Raw genomic sequence first — 20171 nt, 5'->3', positions numbered from 1 at the left:
AATACAAAGGTACGATTTGACACTCTGCTTTCTCATTGGTCGATTGAATCGAACCAGGATGGGTTTTGACACAGACTGGCCAATAGAATTTGAAAAGGGGAGGGGTTTCAAGTGGAGTGGGGCGACTGTGAACCAAATGGTGAGCCTTCATTGGTTTTACCGAGAGAATAAGAAGACTGGGGGAAAAAACAACAACACGAAAACATGAATAAAGAAAATATAAGCGTTCGATTTGGGTTTCTTTTTAAAAATATGAAATTTTTTTATGTATTTTTTTATTTGCCACTGTGTTTTAAGTCCCAACTTTCCTAACTGCAGTTCACAAAGTGGGCCCAATAAATATGTTTTATATTTACAGACAATTTATTCAGGTTTTAAGACTGTATCCTGCAGAGCCTGTCATACAGATAAACATTTCTCCAAATAAATAATGCAAGACATAATGCAAGACAAGAGGAGGTAGAAACACATCTCGGTGGCGAGTGCCTGTATGTGTGTGTATACTTGTACAGTACATAACATTGAAAACTAATTTCATAAGTATGCAAAATGGGCCGTTGTTGATATTATTGTCACCATCACTTTGGTACTTTTTGAAGGGAAAATAAAAAACATTGATGCCCTTAGTGTGAGCCCAACACTGTAGTGTCCTTACAAATATGTACATTTATTGCAAGAGACTCATTTTGTTAGTCACCGTGCAATGAATTTGTATTTGTCTTACACAATCTGACTGCTAAAGCCACAATCAGATATGCACATACTTGCACACCAAAACGAGTGTGCTGCATAGACATATTTGTTTGCAACACTTTATAAGACACATAAAGTATGTATCTGTCCTTTAACACTTCCTGTATGTTTTGTGTGGACGAAGGGCAAAAGTGTCAACCCATGCAAATAAAGACATTTCAAGAACGTGATATACCCTGTCTGATGTTTGTGGGGGTCGCAAAACATGCAGAAACACCAAACTATGTTTCAAAGGGGCCAGCCATACAGAATACAAGGCATGCATTCATATTATGTATGCCGGCAAATGCGTTAGGAGCAGCAGATGTGTAGAATTTCTAAAAAAAAAAAAAGAAAATCAACATGTTTGCTTATCATATATTACACTCAGCAAAATATGCATGGTCAGACTCTTCATTTTTTTTTTTTTTTTTTTTTTTTTTTTACATGGAAGACAAAATAATTGTTTTAATCATCATTCAACCTGCCAACCCATTATGTTGAACTACAATGTACAAAAGGTCCTTTAGCATATTGCAATCCATTATGTTGATTGCTTGAAGGCCTGTCAGTGTCCGGGATCTTTCCACTGGGAAAGCTGCAATAGAATGGAAAGTCGGTCTTGGCTAACAATGTTTTGATGAGGCCGGACGAGCATCTAGTCTGCTATTCAGAGTGATGTACAGAACCTACTGAATCAGGCCAGTAGACTTTGGAGTTGATAGGTCTCAAATGTCTGACTGATACTCAATAATTCTTCAACCTCCTCCTCCTCCTCACAGTGCAGACTCTGAGTAGAGTGCTCCCGACGATCCACGATGAAGGTGAGGCGACACTAATCGGCGTACGGACACGGAGGACGAGGAGTTTAGATCCCCGCAGCTGCGCAGGTGGATGCCCTCCAGGGCGCGGCCACTGTGCCTGCGGTTGTGTCTGCTGTCGCTGTGGGAGTGATGGTGGGTGTGGTGGTTGGGTTGACCTCGACTGGTGCTCCAAGGAGCCCGCCAAACCTGAACGGTATTTTTTTCAAGCAGGGATGTACAAAAACAACATGGTTATTATTATGATTAATATAAAGTAATGTCACGTTTGGAATGACCGTATTTCCGCAAATAGTGGCCAAGGAGTGTTTTAGATCAGGGGTAGACATTTATCAGATTCATTTTTGGAATAATATAGAACAACATTACCAATGCGTCTTCTATAGTGCTTGTTCTCATTTGGGTTGCAGGTGGGAAGGAACTTGGCTCGGTTTACTTTGGGTGAGAGGTGGGGTACACCCTGGACTGGTTGTTAGCCAATCTCATGGCACAAACAACCAGCTGTTCACACCTACATTCAGACCTATGGATAATTTAGAATTTTCAGTGAACCTAATACAGTGGTGCCTTGAGATATGAGTGACTCCACTTGCGTGTTTTTCGAGATGCATGCCGTCATTCGCTGAAGCTTACTAGTGTTGTGATCAAGACCATAGTATCTGAGACCAAGACTTGCCCGAGACCAGAACTCGAGACCAAGACAAGACCGAGACTTTTGGAAGTCGAGACCGAGTCAAGACCAAGACTGAGACAAGCCGAGACCGAGACAAGACCAAAGCCATACAAATCTATCTTAAAAACCATGACAAGGTTGAACAGTATAAGAGTATTCTCTCTTTCATTTTTAATTTCTTTTAAATATAGTTGACAGCCAGAACACTGTGCAACTCATTCAAAGTGGAACGTGAAAAAATCTCAAATTTTAACTGCAGCACATTTTCAAAACAGCGCAGTATAAAGGCAAACTACACGCGAGATTGCCACAGTGACGTCAGCGCAGTCGTCGCCCGCGCGAGTATAAAGAAGCCTTTCATGTCTCCGTGAGAACAATATCCCCTATTTTGGGTACCGTGTCACAGGGTGAGAGACCACAATTTGAGGGAATAAGGTGGGCTGTAATTGAGTGGACGTACTTGCTCCAAAGACAGATGGTTTGTGGCGGTGCCCTCGGCCCCTCCCCTCCTTTTAGGTATCTGCCCTGCACCCCCAGCGTGCTCCGAGGATGGCGCCAGGTTTCGTTTGGAGCGCTGCAGGAAGCGAGCGACCAGAACTCGAGTCACCTTGCGGGAGACAGGTTACAAGATCAGTACAGAAATATGAATATGAAAGCTTAAACCGGGACACATGGAGTTTCATGTACAGTGGAACCTGTGAAATAGACTGTAGTCATGCAAGATTTTAAAATTCATCACCAATTAAAAAACGTTACCTAAAATTGCCTGTGCAGTTACTAAACATTTTACGAAGATGACAGTTCAAGAGGGGAACTAAAAATAGAAAAACTGAGATAATATGTGCACACCCTCTTATAACTGGGGATGTGGCTGTGTTGAGAATTAACCAATGACATTTAAACTCATGTTAAACGGCAGTCAGCACACACCTATCACCACTTAAAGTGCCTCTGCTTAACCCCAAATAAAGGCTTTTCCTGACATTTTTGTAGTCATGGTCCATAGAGAGCTTTCACAACATCAGAGGTACAGTATCTCATTGTTCAAAGGTATCGGTCAGGACAAGGGTACAAAGGAATTTCCAAGACATTAAATGGACCATTAAACACAGTGAAGACAGTCATCAAGTGGAGAAAACATGGCAGAACAGTGACTTTACGAAAAACTGGACATCCCTCCAAAATGTATGAAAAAACAAGTACTGGCTGTTTAGAGTTTACTGTATGTGACAATCCAAACCCAGTTACATTTTGCAAAAACAAAAGTTGAACCCTCCCAAATCCATGTGGGAACATGTGTTATGATCTGATGAAACCAAGGATGAACTTTCTGGCCATAATAAGTATGTTTGGCACAAACACAACAATGGTCATCACCAAAAGAAAACCATACCTACAGTGAAGCATGCTGAATGCAGCATCATGCTTTGAGGCTGTTTTTCTTCAGCTGGGCCTTAGTCAAGGTGGAGGGAATTATGAACAGCTCCAAATACCAGTCAGTGTTAGTACGAAACACCAATGCTTCTGATAGAAAACAAAAAACATCGGGAAAAGCTTACTAGAACATCTGAACTTTATTTGGAGTTCATCAGAGGCAGGGATGTTTAACATATTTAATATGAGTGTGAATGTGATTATTTCCGAACACAGCCACAGGCTCAATTACAAGAGGGTGTGCGCACTTGCGCAACAACTTGATCTCAGTTGTTTTGTCTTTATTTCCTCTTAAGTTGGTCTATTTTTTATTTTTTTTTATCAGAAAAACCTGACATCTGAACTGGGCTTTATAGACGTTTTATTATGTCTTTATATACAAGGTTCAACTGTATGCACGAGTATAGATATTTGAAAGCCTTTCAGACAAACCTTAAGGTCTCCGAGGGAGCGGTGGTATTCTCTGGGTAAACGGAGGGGGGAAACAGGTGGGGCTTTGGAGGGAACTTGCACACCCGGATCTGTGGACGTCATGTTGTCTTTTCTTGGCAAAGCGGTAGCTGGAGGCAAAGATGTACGGGGCACCAGCAACGCCTCAGAGGACGGACCTTAGGAGAAAACAAAAGTAATTTTTTTTTTTTTTTTTTACCGTCAACCCCCACAAATACACCAAGTAACTTCACATTTATTCATTTTTGTCATTAGGCAGAAACCGACTTAAATATCTTCCAGAGATCCAGAAAAATGTCGTTTGCTCATGCTAGCACATTTGAAACGATCATTATAAAGGTGGCATACGTTTAGCCAGTGTTACCTATGTCTGGAGAAGCTTTGCTGCACCCAAAGCTCAAGTCAGCTGGAGGGGAGAGGGCAAAAAGACACATTTTTATTGGGCACCCATCATTTTACAAAAATAAATAAATAAATACATCTAAGAAATAAGACTGAAGAAGTACACCCTGAACTGGTTGCCAGGCAATCGCAGGGTACATATAGATAAACAAACAATAGACATGCATACTCTACAAAGGAAGGTACTCAAGCCCAGATGAGAACTCCGAACCTTACAAGTGTCAGGGAGATGTGCTAACCACTAGGTCCACCATGCTGTTTCTAAATTTGTTATCACGATTTTTCAATAACTGCTAACTTATTCACAGTGCAATCACAGTGAGAAAAGTGCGGGTGTTTAAAACCCCACATTCCTTGCGGGTGTGACAAAGAGTGTGAGTGTTAAAATCTTACACCAGGAAAAGTGTGGGTGTTGAATCCTTTCAGTGGGAAAATTGTGAGTGTTGAAACTGCAACATGCCCAGTGGTTGTGACAAAAACTGTGGGTGTTCAAATCTTTTACAGGTAAAAGTGTGGGTGTTGAAACCTCCACATTCCCTGTGGCTGTGAAATGTTTGGGATGTTAAAAAAGAACTTAAAAAAGAAAGTGTGAGTGTTGAACTCTTTTCACAGCGTAAAGTGTGGGTATTGAAAACTCCCTGGTGCCCAGTGTCTGTGACATACAGAAAGTGTGGGTGTTGAAACCTTTCACCAGGGAAACTCTGGGTGTGAACTCTTTCATCGGGAAAAATGTGGGTTCTGAAACCTTCACATTGCCCCACAGTATGACAAAAACTGTGAGTATTGAACCCTGAGACTGGGAAAAGTGTGGGTGTTGAACCCTTTCACAGGGATAAGTGTGGGTTTTCAAACTATTGCAGGCCCCACAAAAGCAACAAAACGTGTGGTTGTTGAAGCCCTACACCAAGAAAAGTGTGGGTGATGAAGCATTACACAGGGAATCATTTGGGTGCTGAATCCCCGCATTCCCCACAGGTGTGACAAAAAGTGTGGCTGTTGAACCCTTTCACAGTGAAAAGTGTGCGTGCTAAAACTTTACACCTGTCAAAGTGTGGGTGTTGAAACTTCCACATGACCAGCATGTGTGACAAAAAGTGTGGGTGTTTGTTGAAATCTTTCACCAGGAAACGTTAGGCTGTTGAAACTCCCACATTCCTTGCAGGTTTGAAAAAAGTGTGGTTGTTGAAACGCCCACATTTCCCGCATTTGTGACAAAATGTGTGGGTTTTGAAACCTTTTAAAACGTTTAAAACACCTACATCTCTGTATTGTGTATTGTGTGTATTGTGCCCCTGCCCACTTAACTACCAAATGTGGCTGCAATTAGTATTATTAATGCTACTACTCCTGCTGATGATGACAATAATTAAATTAGCTTCAATATATGCAGTGCCTTTTAAGGGAGCGAAGGACACTTAACAATAACTCGTGTGGAAATAAAATGTTGAACATGTTAGGAGCACCATGCTTTAATTACCTGTACCTGTAGAGGAGCTGAGGCCTGGCTCACTGTGTGACCTCATGATGCGTGGGAGGTCTTCGTTGTCATTTCTGCCCCCCTCGCCGTTATTCCTGCCGGCCCGCCGTCGCAGGTACAGAGGCTGACGCTGTAATGGAGGTCCTTCGCTCTGACCCACACACTGCTCGCTGTTAAGGGGAGCGGAGGAGTCACGGGCAGTTGCTTGGTGTAAAGGCGTGGAGGGGCGAACGCGGATGTCCGGTATGCATGTTTTCTGTCGCGCGGCGGACCCCGCTACGGCCTCCAGCTGGGAACAGCTCCGAGCTAGCGAGGCCTGCCGCCGCAACACTGGAGACCTGGAGGAGCAAACAGTAGCGAATAACACTGCCAATAACACCGTCGACTCTATGTATAGTAATGCAAATGTTCTTTTTAGCATACGCTAATTGGGTCAACAACATTGCACGTTGCACTTCAAATTCTAAATCTGTTTGCCTAATAGCCGTATTGCCTAGGTCATTTTCAAGTTACTGTTACAATATCAATAAAAAATACCAACATGCTTGCTAAAAATGTGATTTCTTCTGTATGTCTGTGTTAAATTCTCAGTTATCCACAAAGGTTCAATTGAGGCAACTTGACTCCTCTTGTTCGTTAGATTTTTTTTTGGTTTATGGCAATGACTTGGACAAATATGCTATTAGGCTAACGAAATGCAGGGGCTCCAAACTGAGGAGTAGGGACTGAATAAGTACACATCTATTGCATTGTCTTTTGATAAATGAATGAATGAATAGGTAAATAAATAAATACATTGTATATAAATTAGGTAATAGAATGTTTGATGAAAAGGTCTTAGTGCATTATTGGGTTTTGTGAATACACAAAAATATTTGATTACATTTAAATTTATAGAAAATTTGAAAATCATAATTGATGAACTAATTGTTCATGTTTGTTTATTAGTCTAAATTAATAAATATATGAAATAAATATACTGTATGCATACATATATAATGCATTAGTATTCTATTAAAAACTATTACATTTAAATGTAAAACAAATGCTAATTAAACCTTTGCTAAATCAATTTTCTTCTTTTATTAATTTGACTAATTTATCATGTCTTTTATTATTGAGTTATTCCTGTTTGATTTGATTGAATTGGTCTTTTATTTATCAATTGATTATATTTGAAGTCACATAAATTTAGAAATAACATTCACTCATTCATCTTCCATTCTGCTTATCCTCACTAGGGTCGCAGAGAGGCGGGGTACACCCTGAACTGGTCGCCAGCCAATCGCAGGGCGCATACAAACAAACAACCATTCGCACTCACATTCACACCTACGGCAATTTAAAGTCTACAAAAAAAAGTCTACACGTTTTTGGGATGTGGGAGGAAACCGGAGTGCCCGGAGAAAACCCACGCAGGCACGGGGAGAACATGCAAACTCCACACAGGTGGGGCCGGGATGCGAACCCCGGTCCTCAGAACTGTGAGGCAGATGTGCTAACCGGCCGACTACCGTGCCACTTTAGTAATAACATGTTTGACAAATTAATTTTGGATTATTTTTTAAAAGGAATTTATTTTGAAATATCATTGTTTTAAGTTGTCTGTTATGGATATATATATTATTATTATTTTTTTTTTTTTTGCAGGCTACTACGACTAAAGTAAGCTCAACGAGGCAGCTTCCTGATTGAACGATGGTGAAAAAAGCCTGCTGTGCATTTGGATCTCATTAGATCTTGCTGGTGTACCAAATAAAATGGCCATCTGCCCACCTGTACGTGGTGGTTGCAGTACTGGGCGAAGAGCAAGAATTGGACCTCTCTCCCCTGAGGAAACGTCTGGCTCTGGGTCCTCCTGCCAGAGGGCTCTCCGGTGTCTGCGAGCGAGGACCACGGAGGCCGGGACGCTCCGCTCCGCTGTCCGGCCCGTCGCTCGCCTCGCTTGCCCCCCTGCTGGCCGCCCTGTTGGCCCTGCCGCCTTGATTCCTCAGCGCCACCTCCAACAGACAGGAGTCCTCGGACGGGGACGAATCATCTGGGATGTCCACGATCTCTGACATGAGCAGAGATCCACTGTCCATGGAGACTGAATACAAGAATGAAGGACATATTATGTGTCGAACTCTGTGAGGCATTCTTTCAAAAACTATGAAAATTAAAATTTAGCCGATGCTAATACAGGGGTGTCAAATCTACAGCCCGCGGGCCAGATCTAGCCGGTCAGGGGGTCTGGTCCGGCCTGTGGGGATACTTTTTTTTTCAAACTTAACACATGAACTGAACATTTTTGAATAAAAGTAACTGTCGTTGCTCTCTTTTATTCGATTCTATTTTAGTCTCGTGTATTGTAGTCTGTTCTAGTCAAATTTCTTTCCAGGGGAGGTCGCACAGACGCTAAATTTTATTTCTGTGAAAATGAATACCTACTGTAGAAATACTTTAAGACACAATAATATTGCAAAATGTCAGTCAACAGCTTCAGTTCAAATGAGGTTGGGTCCGTGGAACGCTTTTGTCAGTCAGTTGAGGTGGTCAAGATTTCCAGATAGATATGAAAATGTATCTACATTTAAATTAATTCCTCGATATTTTGTTTTATAAAAGGTACATAATAAAACATGTATAGATCAACTGTGATGTATAAGTAGCACATGTGTAAATGAAAAAAATGGTTCATAATATTGTTGAAATTGCAATCAGCTTTGTTAAGAAATTTTAAATTGCTCGTATGATTTGCAACAAGATAATAATCAATGAATGTGAATATTTTCAGAATGTACTTGTAATTATTTGCACCAAAACAATGGGAACATTTTGGAACAGTCGTTATTCAAAGCTTGTTAGGCCACGAATTTCTGCCCCAGTTCCGATCAAACTGCAATGAATGTGGCTCCTGAACTAAATATGAGTTTGACAGGGCTGCTGCCTCGGCACCCTGAACTACACTTTATGTCTGGTGTGTGTCTGTGCAAGTGGGAGGAGACGAGCTGGAGAGCTGCGACGCATCATCATCAGCAGTGTACTTAAGGCAGTCCCGAACTCCACCTCGTCGCCAGATCGACTTTAGCAGTCACGCTGTCAGTCGCGTCTCGCTCGGATCGCTACTACTGTACGCAGTATCCTAATCAGTCTTTTGTTTCCTGTCCAGAACCTTCATTGCCAGTACTCCTGTCCGGAATCTCCACGCCTCTTTCCTTGCCTGCACTCCTGTCCCCTGAAATCGTCACCTGACCCAGAACTCCCACCGCAAGACACTGCCACCTGCCAGAGTCGCAGTCTCCTAACCCTGCGGCCACTTGTTGAACTAAATAACCTCTCTGAATTCTGACCTGCCTTTCCGTATCTGCTCTCGTAACACCCCTGTTCTGAACACATTTTCAAAATTGTTGCTTGCTTCTTCTGTACTGAAATCGAAGGGCTGGAAAATTGCTGCTATCACTGCTATGCCCCGCTATTTGTTTTTAACTGCTCAGAAACATAATACTACCGACCTTTACAAAACTGAGGTGTAGCAGTAGAAGAACTGGATCAGTAGCTGTGTAAGAGTGAGAGGCACAGAGGCTCATTTACTGTAGCTGCCAACACGAATGTTTCAGCTCTGTTTTGAAACACCGGAATGCTACTCGAACAACAAATGAGCATTTGGCTACATTTCCTTGATTAATTGTGATGAAAATCAATAATCAATGAATTGATATATTTGTATTTTTTAAACACGGGATGCAAGAATATCTCTGGGAATGTTCTGAACTCCTGTTTCCATGTCAATGCTGCCCACACATGTTGTGCCATAGCTTGGCTGTAGCTCAACATCCCATAGCTGATGTCCAGTTGACTTCTTCAAACAAGCAAACCAGTTGAGAATGAATCAACAACGCTTTACTGTTTTGCCTGTCTCGACTGCTTCAGGAGACCATCAATCAACACTCAATTGACAGACTTCTTAACGATCAATGAATTGATTGTATTGTTATATTTTATACCATATGTCCTTAATCATTGCTCACCTTCTCCGCTAAAAGCTGTCGAAGTCACTCGCTCCCCAGACAGCTCAACACCGTGTTGGTCGAACATTGTTGCCTTGACAAACACAAAAGGGTCACCGAAAGCACCACTATAAGTGCCACTTACGTATATAAAAATATATATAATAAAAGCTATATCTATCCACAGTCACGCTCACCTGGCTGGCAGCTCTTTGTCCCATCACGGCCTCGTAAGGAGGAGGACAGTCCGTCGGGTAGAGCGGAATGGGGCTCTCCATGGAGCCATTGTAGGTGATACTCCACATGAAAAATATTCAATTATTTATTCCATTCAGTATTTTCCTATAACATTGACAGCATAAATGCTCAACAGGCACAACATTAAGGAAACCTGAATAAAATAAACTGTGTCAAATATTGTGCCTTTAGAAAGATAATAATAACACTATAGTGGTGCCTTGACTTACGAGTTTATTCACTCCATGACCACGCTTAGAATAAGACCAACTCTCAACTCACCATTCTCCACTGAAATGATTGGAAATGCTATTAATACGATCCAGACCCCAATAAAACACCAAGCAAAAAATGTCATGTGTATTTTAATGAGAAAAATCACGTTTTACAATATTATACTAAGGTGGCACAGTGGGTGACGGGTTAGCACATCTGCCTCACAGTTCTCAGGACCCGGGTTCAAATCTACCCTCGCCTGTGTGGAGTTTGCATGTTCTCCCCGTGCCTGCGTGGGTTTTCTCCGAGTACTCCGGTTTCCTCCCACATACAGAAAACATGCGTTGTGGGTTAATTGAAGACTCTAAATTGCTCGTAGGTGTGAATGTGAGTGCGAATGGTTGTTTATTTATATGTGCCCTGCGATTGGTTGGTGACCAGTGCAAAGTGTAACCCGCCTCTCGCCCAGAGTCAGTTATAACTAAGCTATGGCAACATCAATGCTAGTTTCCTTAGCCTGTCTACAGAGTTTTGCATGGTGTTTTAGCATGAAGCTAACGGACTTGCTTTAGATTTGGTTTGGTTACATACACAACATGCGATTCTCTTTATGTTTAGTTTCGACACCGCAGCAAACTACAACCACAATGATAATCTGATTGTTAAATTAGCATGGCTCGGACTCGCAATCAAAGGTGTTCCTAATAAAGTGTCTGTTGTTTTCCCATTATTACCTTTGGGCGTCTGTCTCAGAGCTGCAAGTGTACTCAGGAGGATAGTAAGGGGGTGGCGGAATGGGTGGAACAAACTCTTCGAAGTCCATGATGTTGGTCAGGAAGGCGTCCTGAGGCGTGGTGCATTCCGGGTTGACGGAACGAGAACGATGAGGCGCCAGCTAGGTGGGGGTAATGCATGCAAGCATGTTTAACATATATGCAACAGGGTTCATACCCTGGCCAAATTGTGAGTTAAAGTGCATTTGTCCTTGTTGAATGCGTATCTTTTAGCTGAAAATGACACAAGGAAGTGAAAAAGGATCAATGTTCTGTTTGGAGCGACAGTGTATTACACACTCTCTATTATATCTTCTATTGTTATCCCATCGAGCCTTTTGGGGAGCCAAGAATGAAATCAGAATACAATCAATAAATATTACATGAAAAAAACTTGTCTTCTTATGAGAATAAAGTTTGAATATTATCGGGGGAAGAATAAAACCAATCCAAAATAGATTTTACAATAACATGCCAAAAGAATATAAGACTTTTTAGAACGACATTTTCTTTCTTTTTTTTTTTTTTTTTGAATTTGGACAAAGCTAAAACAAGATAAAAATATATAAATAAATCGAAATGATCCATCTTGTTTCTCAATAAATACTGGTACATCCAGATGTTGTAAATGTGTAGGTAATTAGATTGAGCTTGAGCAGGGGTCCTAAAAACATATGTGCCTCTCCAAGTACCACCATTACGACCAACATTACAATATATTAGGCCTAAGAGTTAATAAAAAAACTTGACAAAAGCTTTTAATCATATTTAATATCAAGCCGCTGCAACATTGCGCAGAGTTTGAACACTGTGCTTGAATATACAGTCGGGAAATAAAACTACTCCGGTGATAACAATTTCATACAAATATATTGCACATAAAAGTTAAATACAAATTGTACCTAAATAAAAGCTTAAAACCAAACCGTTCTTTCAGATTAAATGCATGTATTGAAGCAAAAAGTTAAATACTACGAAACCGTACTTGCTTGGTGATTCTTTCATGTACCACTCGAGGGAGGTGGTACTTCAAACAGTACGACACTTTGAGACTCCCCGATCGAGATTTTGCTAGAAAGTAGAAGGATCCTTTTGAATGTAAAAGGCCGCTTTCTTGCGCCATTACCTGTCATCGACCAAATACTCAAAACTTGGTCAGGATATGAATCATTTGGGTCTTATCTTCAGTGTCTGCGTGTGCACTCACCAGGTGCACGAGGTCCAGGGAGAAAATGTGGATGCTGCAAGTGACCGTGGACAGAGTGCAGATGATGGTAGAAAGAATGCTAAGACCACATGCGCTAAACAACAAGTCCTGTAGAACAGTATAGAACATTTTCAGCAATTTTTAGCTGGAACGTGTAAAACAACCACAATCGGGAGCTGTATCCCCCCCCGCCCCCTTACCTTCAGTTGATGTCTGACTGAGTGGCAGTCCGAATTTAGGTTGAGGACGAGGGTTCCATCCTCTTTGCTGGAGCAGGATTCAGTGGGTGCGCAACACACGCATCGGCCATTCTCAACCTACACACAGAGAAAGAGTGTGAAGTCAGGCACGGCAGAACTGTCAGACCCCAACTCAAATCTATTCCTGGAATGTTTCATGGCGCATCTGTTTCGAAGGGCATTCTAGCATGAGCCTTGCGTCGTGTTTGTACCTGACATGTGAGCATGGACTTGACCATCTGTGCGTTTTGACAGGAGAGCATAGAGCCAGCCAGACTGAGGATCACGCACACTGCAGACAGCAGCATGAACAGAGACACCTGTGGAAGGACGCGCCGCCAGACTTTTATTCTTTCGTCTTGTTTTTTTTGCTGTATGTATTGGGTTTTTTTTGTGCCAGTGGCCTCTGGGAAAAGTAATTTCAGCCCTCTGTATGTTTCACATGATATTGAAGACTGACAATAAATGCTACCACACCATAATGCCTACAGTTTCACATCATAAGCTTTGACATTCATTAAAAGAATTACAGAGCTTGAGGTACTCATAATGAGGATAGTTGATATGAACAAAGGTCTTGGCACTGAATCTTAATTCTTGATCTTACCATGACTTTTTCTCCCCCTTGGACTCATTTGCAAGGTCTATAAAGGCATGCTTGGATGAATTTGGTGCAAAAGAACCCCATTAAACACCACAAATAATGCAAGACTGTTATTGTATTATTAAAATCAACAATTTTACCGGTTTTACATTCATATACTTTTTTCTTTTCCCTTTTACGTCATCTAATAGTCACATCTGTCACTTTTAAAAATCTATTTTGCCCTTTCACACAAATGACAGGCCACTTCTGAACTAAAGCCTCTTTCACACAGCAATCCTGCAAAATAGCAACACCGCAGCGTTCACAGAAGATTGGGCATTCGTCAGGCCATGCCTCATACACAGAACCCACAACACGGGGTATGTGCACTTTTGCATGGCGACGCATCCGGCGTAAGAAAAAATGTCATAGCCCTCATAACTGGACAGAAATTCCCACTGACACCACGTCGTCCTGAAGAAAGTCTTCTCAGATAAGTGAAAGCTGCTGTAGATGCAACTAGGGAGCGTAATTTAATATTTAGGGCCCATTTTCCTGTAGTACTTTTGTTGTGTCCCAATTCATCAAATTAAATACTTTTGTCCACATGGTGAATCAAAGGTCTCTCATTTATATACAGTACTAGGTTGGCTGTAGCTGATGCAGGAAAAAAAAAAAAAAAAAAAGCTTTCATCCTGTTTTGCCTGCTTTTTTTGGTGGGGATAAGGCAGCATCATAATGTCAATATGGACCAAACTGAAGCTATCATGAATGTTTTATCCATTTAACATAGTCATGAAAGCACATGCATTCTTCCAGGGCTAAGACAAATGCATTTCCAGCCTGGAATATCTTTGCAAATATGTAAGGCATATTTTACAGGAATGTATCAATCATTTACAGCTACAAGAGGATCCATCTGCAAGGGGTTGCCAGATCGATTAATTATACAAGACCCCTCGTGTGGACTGTCACGTTCAATTGTTGTTTATGGTGTCTATTAAAAAGAAAAAAGTGCCGTTGCATGACATCCATCGGAAGGACTAAGTGCCCTGTTGATTATTCCCTGTGAAATCAAACCACTTCCCCACTGTCTCTTCTAGCTATATTTAAAAAAAATATATATATATATATATTTTCTATACCATTCATTAGGGTCTATCCATAACCCTGCTGACTTTGGTCGAGAGGCGGGGTACATCCCGGACTGGGCGCCAGCCAATCGCAAACCACATTTAGACAAACAACCTTCCACACTCACATTCACAACGATGGGCAATTTTGTGTCTTTAATGAACATAACATGCATGTTTTTGAATGTGGGAGTGAGCCTGAGTAAAACCAACACAGGCACGGGGAGAACATGCAACATGTCGCAGCCGAGATTCGAACCCCACACCTTGGGACTACGGCTATGTTCGCACTGCAGGTCAATTCTGATTTCTTTGCCCAATGTGACGTATCTGAATTTTTCATGTCAATGTGATCAGTATAATTCCAATTTTTTTTCATATCCGACCCATGCCTCTTTCATATGTGGCTATAAATCGGATATGTATCCGACGCGAGAGAAGAAGCGTGGACGCGCATCCGTCGCGTACGTCATCAAAGTGCGACAAACGTCACAACTGTGCGACAAAAACGACCCGGCACTAAAAGGCAACGGCGGACAAAGGAGCAGAAAATAATGAGTGTTGAAAAGAAGACGCTTTAGAACTGATGAATAGAAGAAAATGGTGGCTCCGGGTGCACAAAAACCCTGAAATCGACCAATTGAGTGACTCTCTAACATGGACTTATTATAAAAGTGCCAATTTCATTTAAAAAAACACCTTGGTATTGTCATATGGGTGTCCAGGAAACACCCCTCTGACAGCTTTTTCTGTTTGACCCAGTTTTGGATCCGCTTTGTCCATATTTGGCTAAGACCGCTCCTTTCCCTCTGATTGGTTGCCTCTGTGTAGAAGACCCACTTGTGAGAGCACACGTGTTTGTTATGTCGACAGCGCTGGCTCGAGAGCGGAGAGGTAGGCAGAGCTCTTCGCCAGTTACGTAGAAAAGCTCGCAAAATTGGAGTGACCCGATTGCAGGCCTCTTGGAAGAAAAAGGTTTGGAACGCAGGAATGCGTGGACAATTTGAATTCATATTTCACATGTTTGCTGAGGCACCGTAGAGACAGTATTTACTTTCCAAATAGTAGAAAAAGTTGGTTTGGCAAAATATGTCCCCTTTAAGGTAATGTGAGGTGAATCCTTTTTCTTTTTCGTGTGGTTCTGTTGATAAGTGGAGCTACTCCTTAAGGAGGGTAAGGCTGGATGGGAACAGTGGAAGAAGAGTTTCTTGTGGACCTACGTCTAAAAGGCGAACTTGTTTCTTAAGACTGTGACAGGGTGTCAGTCAGTTTGTTTGCAATTTCATTACCCGGCAACTGCAAAGACACCAGCGGGCCGCTTCAATAGCATCAGCACTCTTGGCTAAGTCAATGTTTCATACGGGAATATTCACAGTTGGTTTTCATCTTATTGGAGCTTCTTTTCCAGACTCATCAGATTCATTGTGTTGGACGGAAAAGAGATGTTTAAAATGTTCTGTGGTTAGCCGTTAGCCGAGCTAACACTTTCACTCTGTTAGCATCATAGCATCAGCCGGTGTACATTTCTTTCTTAAAGAGTCACATTACTTCACATTTATTTATCATTGCAAATAATATAACATTTTTCTTCTCCTGGCAGCATGGCAGGCTCGTGGTTAGCACATCTGCCTTGCAGGAAAGAGGTACCGGGTTTGAATCTCAGCTCAGGCCCTCCCGTGGTGGCGCTCGTATGTTCTCCCAATGCATGCGAAGGTCTTCGAACCCCTGCAAGTGGTCTTACATCTCTGTGAAAAGAGTTGTTCTCCAACGTACAAAAGGAAACTAGACATACCACCAGCGTTAAAGGTCTCCTCCACGAGATAATGCCAACTATTCCGGATGCCACCACCTATAAACAAAGATACACACAAATAAACACACGCTCCACCACCTTACCCACAGTGGATGTAAAAAGTCTACACACCGCTGTTTAAATTGCCACATTTTTGTCATATCAAAAACACGAGACCAAAATAAGTCATTTCAAAACTTTGTCCATCACGAATGTGAGCTGTAAAACCTGAAATCTTGATGAGAGGGCAAGTGAAAAGAGAAAACTGACATAATGTGCTTGCACAAGTGTACACACCTTCTGAAAACTGGGGATGTGGATGTGTTCAGAATTAAGAAATGACATTCAAACAGATGTTAAATGGGAGTCAGCACACAAATGCCACTATTGAAGGGGCCTCTGATTAATCCCATATAAAGTTCAGTTGTTCTCGTAAACTTTTCCTAACGTTTTCCATTTATTTGTTTAACTTCCTAGCAGAAGTTTGAAGGTTTTATGCTAACGCTGACTGATATTCGGAACTGTTCATAATTCCCTCCTCCTCGACTCAGACTGACCAGCTGAAGAAAGAACAGTCGCAAAGCACGATCCTGCCGCCACCTTGCTTCCCCGTGGGCAACGTTTTCTTTTGGTGATGAGCAGTGTAGTGTTTGCGCCAAACATAACTTTTGGAATGATGACCAAACCTTGGTTTCGAAACTAGATCAAAATCTCCCAAACACATGTGGGAAAATGTGTTGTGGTCTAATGAAACCAAGGTTGAACTATGATATGTTTGGTGCAAACACAACACTGCTCATCCCCATTATCAAGTCACTCAACCGGCATTAGATAGCAGCATATGGTCAATTTAGGAGCTTCCCTTGTATAGCGCGGTAAAAATTAGTCGTTTCCAACTGGCCCAGAAAAAAAAAATGTTACGGCCTTGTCATCTTACGTCTTCCTTAGTCTATTACACGTGATTTTCTTTACTCATCAGAGCGCATGTTGCTGATTGCGGAAACTAACGCGTCAAGCTAACATAAATAAGGTGCTCCACAATGTTTCACTTTTTCCTTTTTCACTTGTATGACAGTTAGGAATGTTAAATTATGGCACAAAAATATTAATATGGGTTCTTTTATGACATTACGGCTGTAACACGAATTTGGAAAGATTCTATGTAGTCTACATAGTCTACAGTAAAGCAGCAGTAAAGTCATAATTACAGTCAATACTATAAGTGGCTGCAGAAACGGGTGACCTGACAGGTTTTTCGAGATACGAGCTGTCGTTCGGCTGAGTTTTTGCTGTCATTTGCGTGCCGAAATTTGAGATACAAGCGCAGTATGGTGGCAGTGAACGCAACTCAACTCACTTCACAACAAGCTGCAGTTTGACAAATTCTTCAAAAGTCTGCTAGTTTGATGTTAACAGATAATGGGAAGCACCAAAGTCGGGCTAATGAATAGCATCTATGAGGCGGTGTTCTCATGCTTGAAGCAATGGATATTTGAATACAAATGGTGCGTCAACACATGTAGACCGACAAGCTTACAATGCTCACAGGCGTATATTATTTATCCTCTGTGAAAAACAACTAATATTACTGCAGATTACTGAGTCACTTCCAGTGGTGGTGAACATCTTCGTTTTGTCTGCATGACGGTATTATGCTGGCCCCGGTGGCCATGTCACACACACCAAGAGGAGCCACAATGACTTACACTGGGGAACAATTTGAAATTTGTTTTCTGTTGAGTTCCAGTTTTATGCTGATTAAAACTAAAATTCGCACGCTGATTCCAACATTGCAGCCATTTTTTTTTTCTAGCACGTCAAGTGTACCCTCCAGATTAGCTGTAGTAAGACTTGCCAGTTGATTACGATTGGACTCATCTACATCTAGGCGGCATCTTGTTTGTGCAGTCACAATTGAGACAGTGCGGTGAGAGGTGTGTGCAGCTCCCAATAGGTTATTACTATCGATATCTGCATACAGAAAGCTAGCATAGTAGGAATTAAGGGGATTTGTGGTGGCTTTTTGCTTAACCTTGTAACCATAGGCATACTGTTGTAAGTTCTATTTGCTTTTATGCTGTTTTTTTTAGTTTTCAAAGCGTGCAACTATTCCATCTTAGTGTTTTATTTACATAGATTTAGCATATTTTCTAAGAAAATGGGGATCCTATAGTTCAAACACTTGACGTGATAGAGAAAAACTGAGATCAGTTTTGGATTCCACACCCAAACATTTGTTTAAAAAAGCTGTCAGACAAAAATTGTGTTCACCAGTGTTAATCATGATGCACCAATTCTACCATTCTATCTAGATATTTTTGTAAAATACAATATAATAGAATGCTATTTTCCTGACTGAAAACACAAAGATTCTTTTCGTCTTTTTGGGAGGTTGGAACGTAATTAAAAGTATATATGTAGAGGCACAACTGTATTTTTATGAAAAACACTTGTAGGCCATGACAACATATTCGTATACGATTACACCGCTGTGTAAACTATGTTGCTCGCCGTTCATAAACTAAGGACCCCTTGTAAAGGTATTATGACGGTGACAGTTTGACCCGAGAACAGATTTATTCAGGTTACGTCATTCGTCGTTTGAGTCAACCGGCGTCACCTGTTCAAGTTGGAGATTCCATTGTAGAGAATGATGCAGTGAGTTGCTTTAGACTTACAAAAAATCCAGCCCAGAAGGGACAGGACTGCCTCACACGAGCAGATGAGGTGAAGGCCATGCTGGTGAAGGAGAAGGCCAGCACCATGGCGCCCAGGCCCAGGTGGCACAGACCCAGGTAGAGGAGCAACCGCGCTCCCCCGGGGCCTCGACCCGAGATGCCCCGACGGCTGTCCGACCAGCCCCGAGACCCCGAAGCCGACGCCACGCTGCTGGAGTCTGACGGCGAGGGCATATCGGAGATGTGATGGGACGAGGTTGGGATTCAATTTATAGTTCTTGAGGCAAAGTTCAAGGCTGGCGGAACATTCTGACCCCGGTCAGCAGAAAGTTGAGAATGAAGCACACGAACAGCTCATTTGACTGTCTCGGCCATGGCTGCATAAGTCAATACAGCTCACAGCACCTCCTCCTGCAATGAGACTCCTCTGTGTGGCTCATATTGACACTTTTACTCGCTTATTTGAATTTCTTTCCTTCTTTCTCCTACTTCCACTCTCTCGCTGGTGACATTGCGGCAATCAGCAGCAGGCCTCGCGTTGTCAAACAGGGGAAAAAACGAGAAAAATGGAAAGACGAGCATCTCTCTCAGCTTGTGGGCCGCTCGACTGTGTGTGTTCTCCTCCCGTGCGGAGCATCAGCCGACCTTCCGTTTGGACCACTGAGAGAAAAACCACGTCGATCTCTCACCTCGTCACCGCGAACCGGCTTTCCGTCGATTGGAAAAAATGCACCAAAGTAGACGCTCCACGCACACCTCACGGAGATCGAACGCTGACAAGTCCGCCTGGTGTGCCGCCGCTTTGCCTCCCCGCAGTCACGCGGGCATCACGTTCACGTTTCGCTCACTGCACCCTCCTCCGCCGTCCACAGGATACATTTTTAGCAACGCGCCGCACTTGAAATCACCATCTTAAGTCCACGTTTGAAAAACGCCTCTACGTGTTTTCTTGCGTGGATCCGCCTCATCGTGCGAGATGGAAGCCCGAACCTGTCCCAGTGCGTGATGACAAGGCACGTAAAGCGTGCGTGAGATGCGGCAGAGGAGGTGGGTGCTGATGCTGGGAGGGAGAGAGGGAGGAAAGAAGGAAGGAAGCAAGGAAGAAAGGAAGGGTGGATGGAAGGAAGGAAGGGCCCGGCCGATAGTTGGCTCGCAACAAGCTTCAGCATATGCAACACCAAACTAAACAAAATGATTAAAGTATCATCGTTTTGTTTTGGGGATATCCATTAAAACAAAATGTCCAATGTCGCTTCGAGAAAAAAAATTACAAATAATGTAACGCTTTAGGGTTCCATACTTGGCATACAGCATGATAATGCCCCGTGCACA

General features: G+C 42.3%; 1 protein-coding gene across 1 annotated transcript; it reads right to left on the bottom strand.

The window, feature by feature from the left end:
* Nucleotides 1-313: 313 nt before the first annotated feature.
* On the bottom strand, nt 314-19880 carry fam189b (family with sequence similarity 189 member B). The gene is made up of 14 exons (XM_061674182.1): nt 18840-19880; nt 16162-16218; nt 12863-12970; nt 12612-12728; nt 12412-12519; nt 11166-11326; nt 10176-10275; nt 10000-10072; nt 7766-8078; nt 5990-6327; nt 4475-4516; nt 4093-4268; nt 2687-2833; nt 314-1742 (listed from the first exon to the last, which is right to left on the bottom strand). The coding sequence occupies exons 1-14, from the start codon at nt 19071-19073 to the stop codon at nt 1509-1511; spliced, it is 2208 nt and encodes a 735-aa protein (XP_061530166.1). The 5' UTR covers nt 19074-19880; the 3' UTR covers nt 314-1508.
* Nucleotides 19881-20171: the final 291 nt, after the last annotated feature.

Source organism: Phycodurus eques, chromosome 4 (assembly GCF_024500275.1).
Source record: "Phycodurus eques isolate BA_2022a chromosome 4, UOR_Pequ_1.1, whole genome shotgun sequence".
Classification (NCBI taxonomy): domain Eukaryota; kingdom Metazoa; phylum Chordata; class Actinopteri; order Syngnathiformes; family Syngnathidae; genus Phycodurus; species Phycodurus eques.
Note: the sequence above shows the minus strand (reverse complement) of the source record. Positions and strands in the feature narration are given on the sequence as shown.

What these genes read in the sequence shown, in the direction of transcription:
- fam189b (XM_061674182.1), bottom strand. Translation starts at nt 19,073, where the DNA reads ATGCCCTCGCCGTCAGACTCCAGCAGCGTGGCGTCGGCTTCGGGGTCT. An exon ending in GGAGACCTTTAACGCTGGTG is followed by an intron (nt 12,971 to 16,161) that starts GTATGTCTAGTT and finishes GTCCTTCCACAG; the next exon opens with GTGTCTCTGTTCATGCTGCT. An exon ending in ACCATCTGTCTTTGGAGCAA is followed by an intron (nt 1,743 to 2,686) that starts GTACGTCCACTC and finishes AATACCGTTCAG; the next exon opens with GTTTGGCGGGCTCCTTGGAG.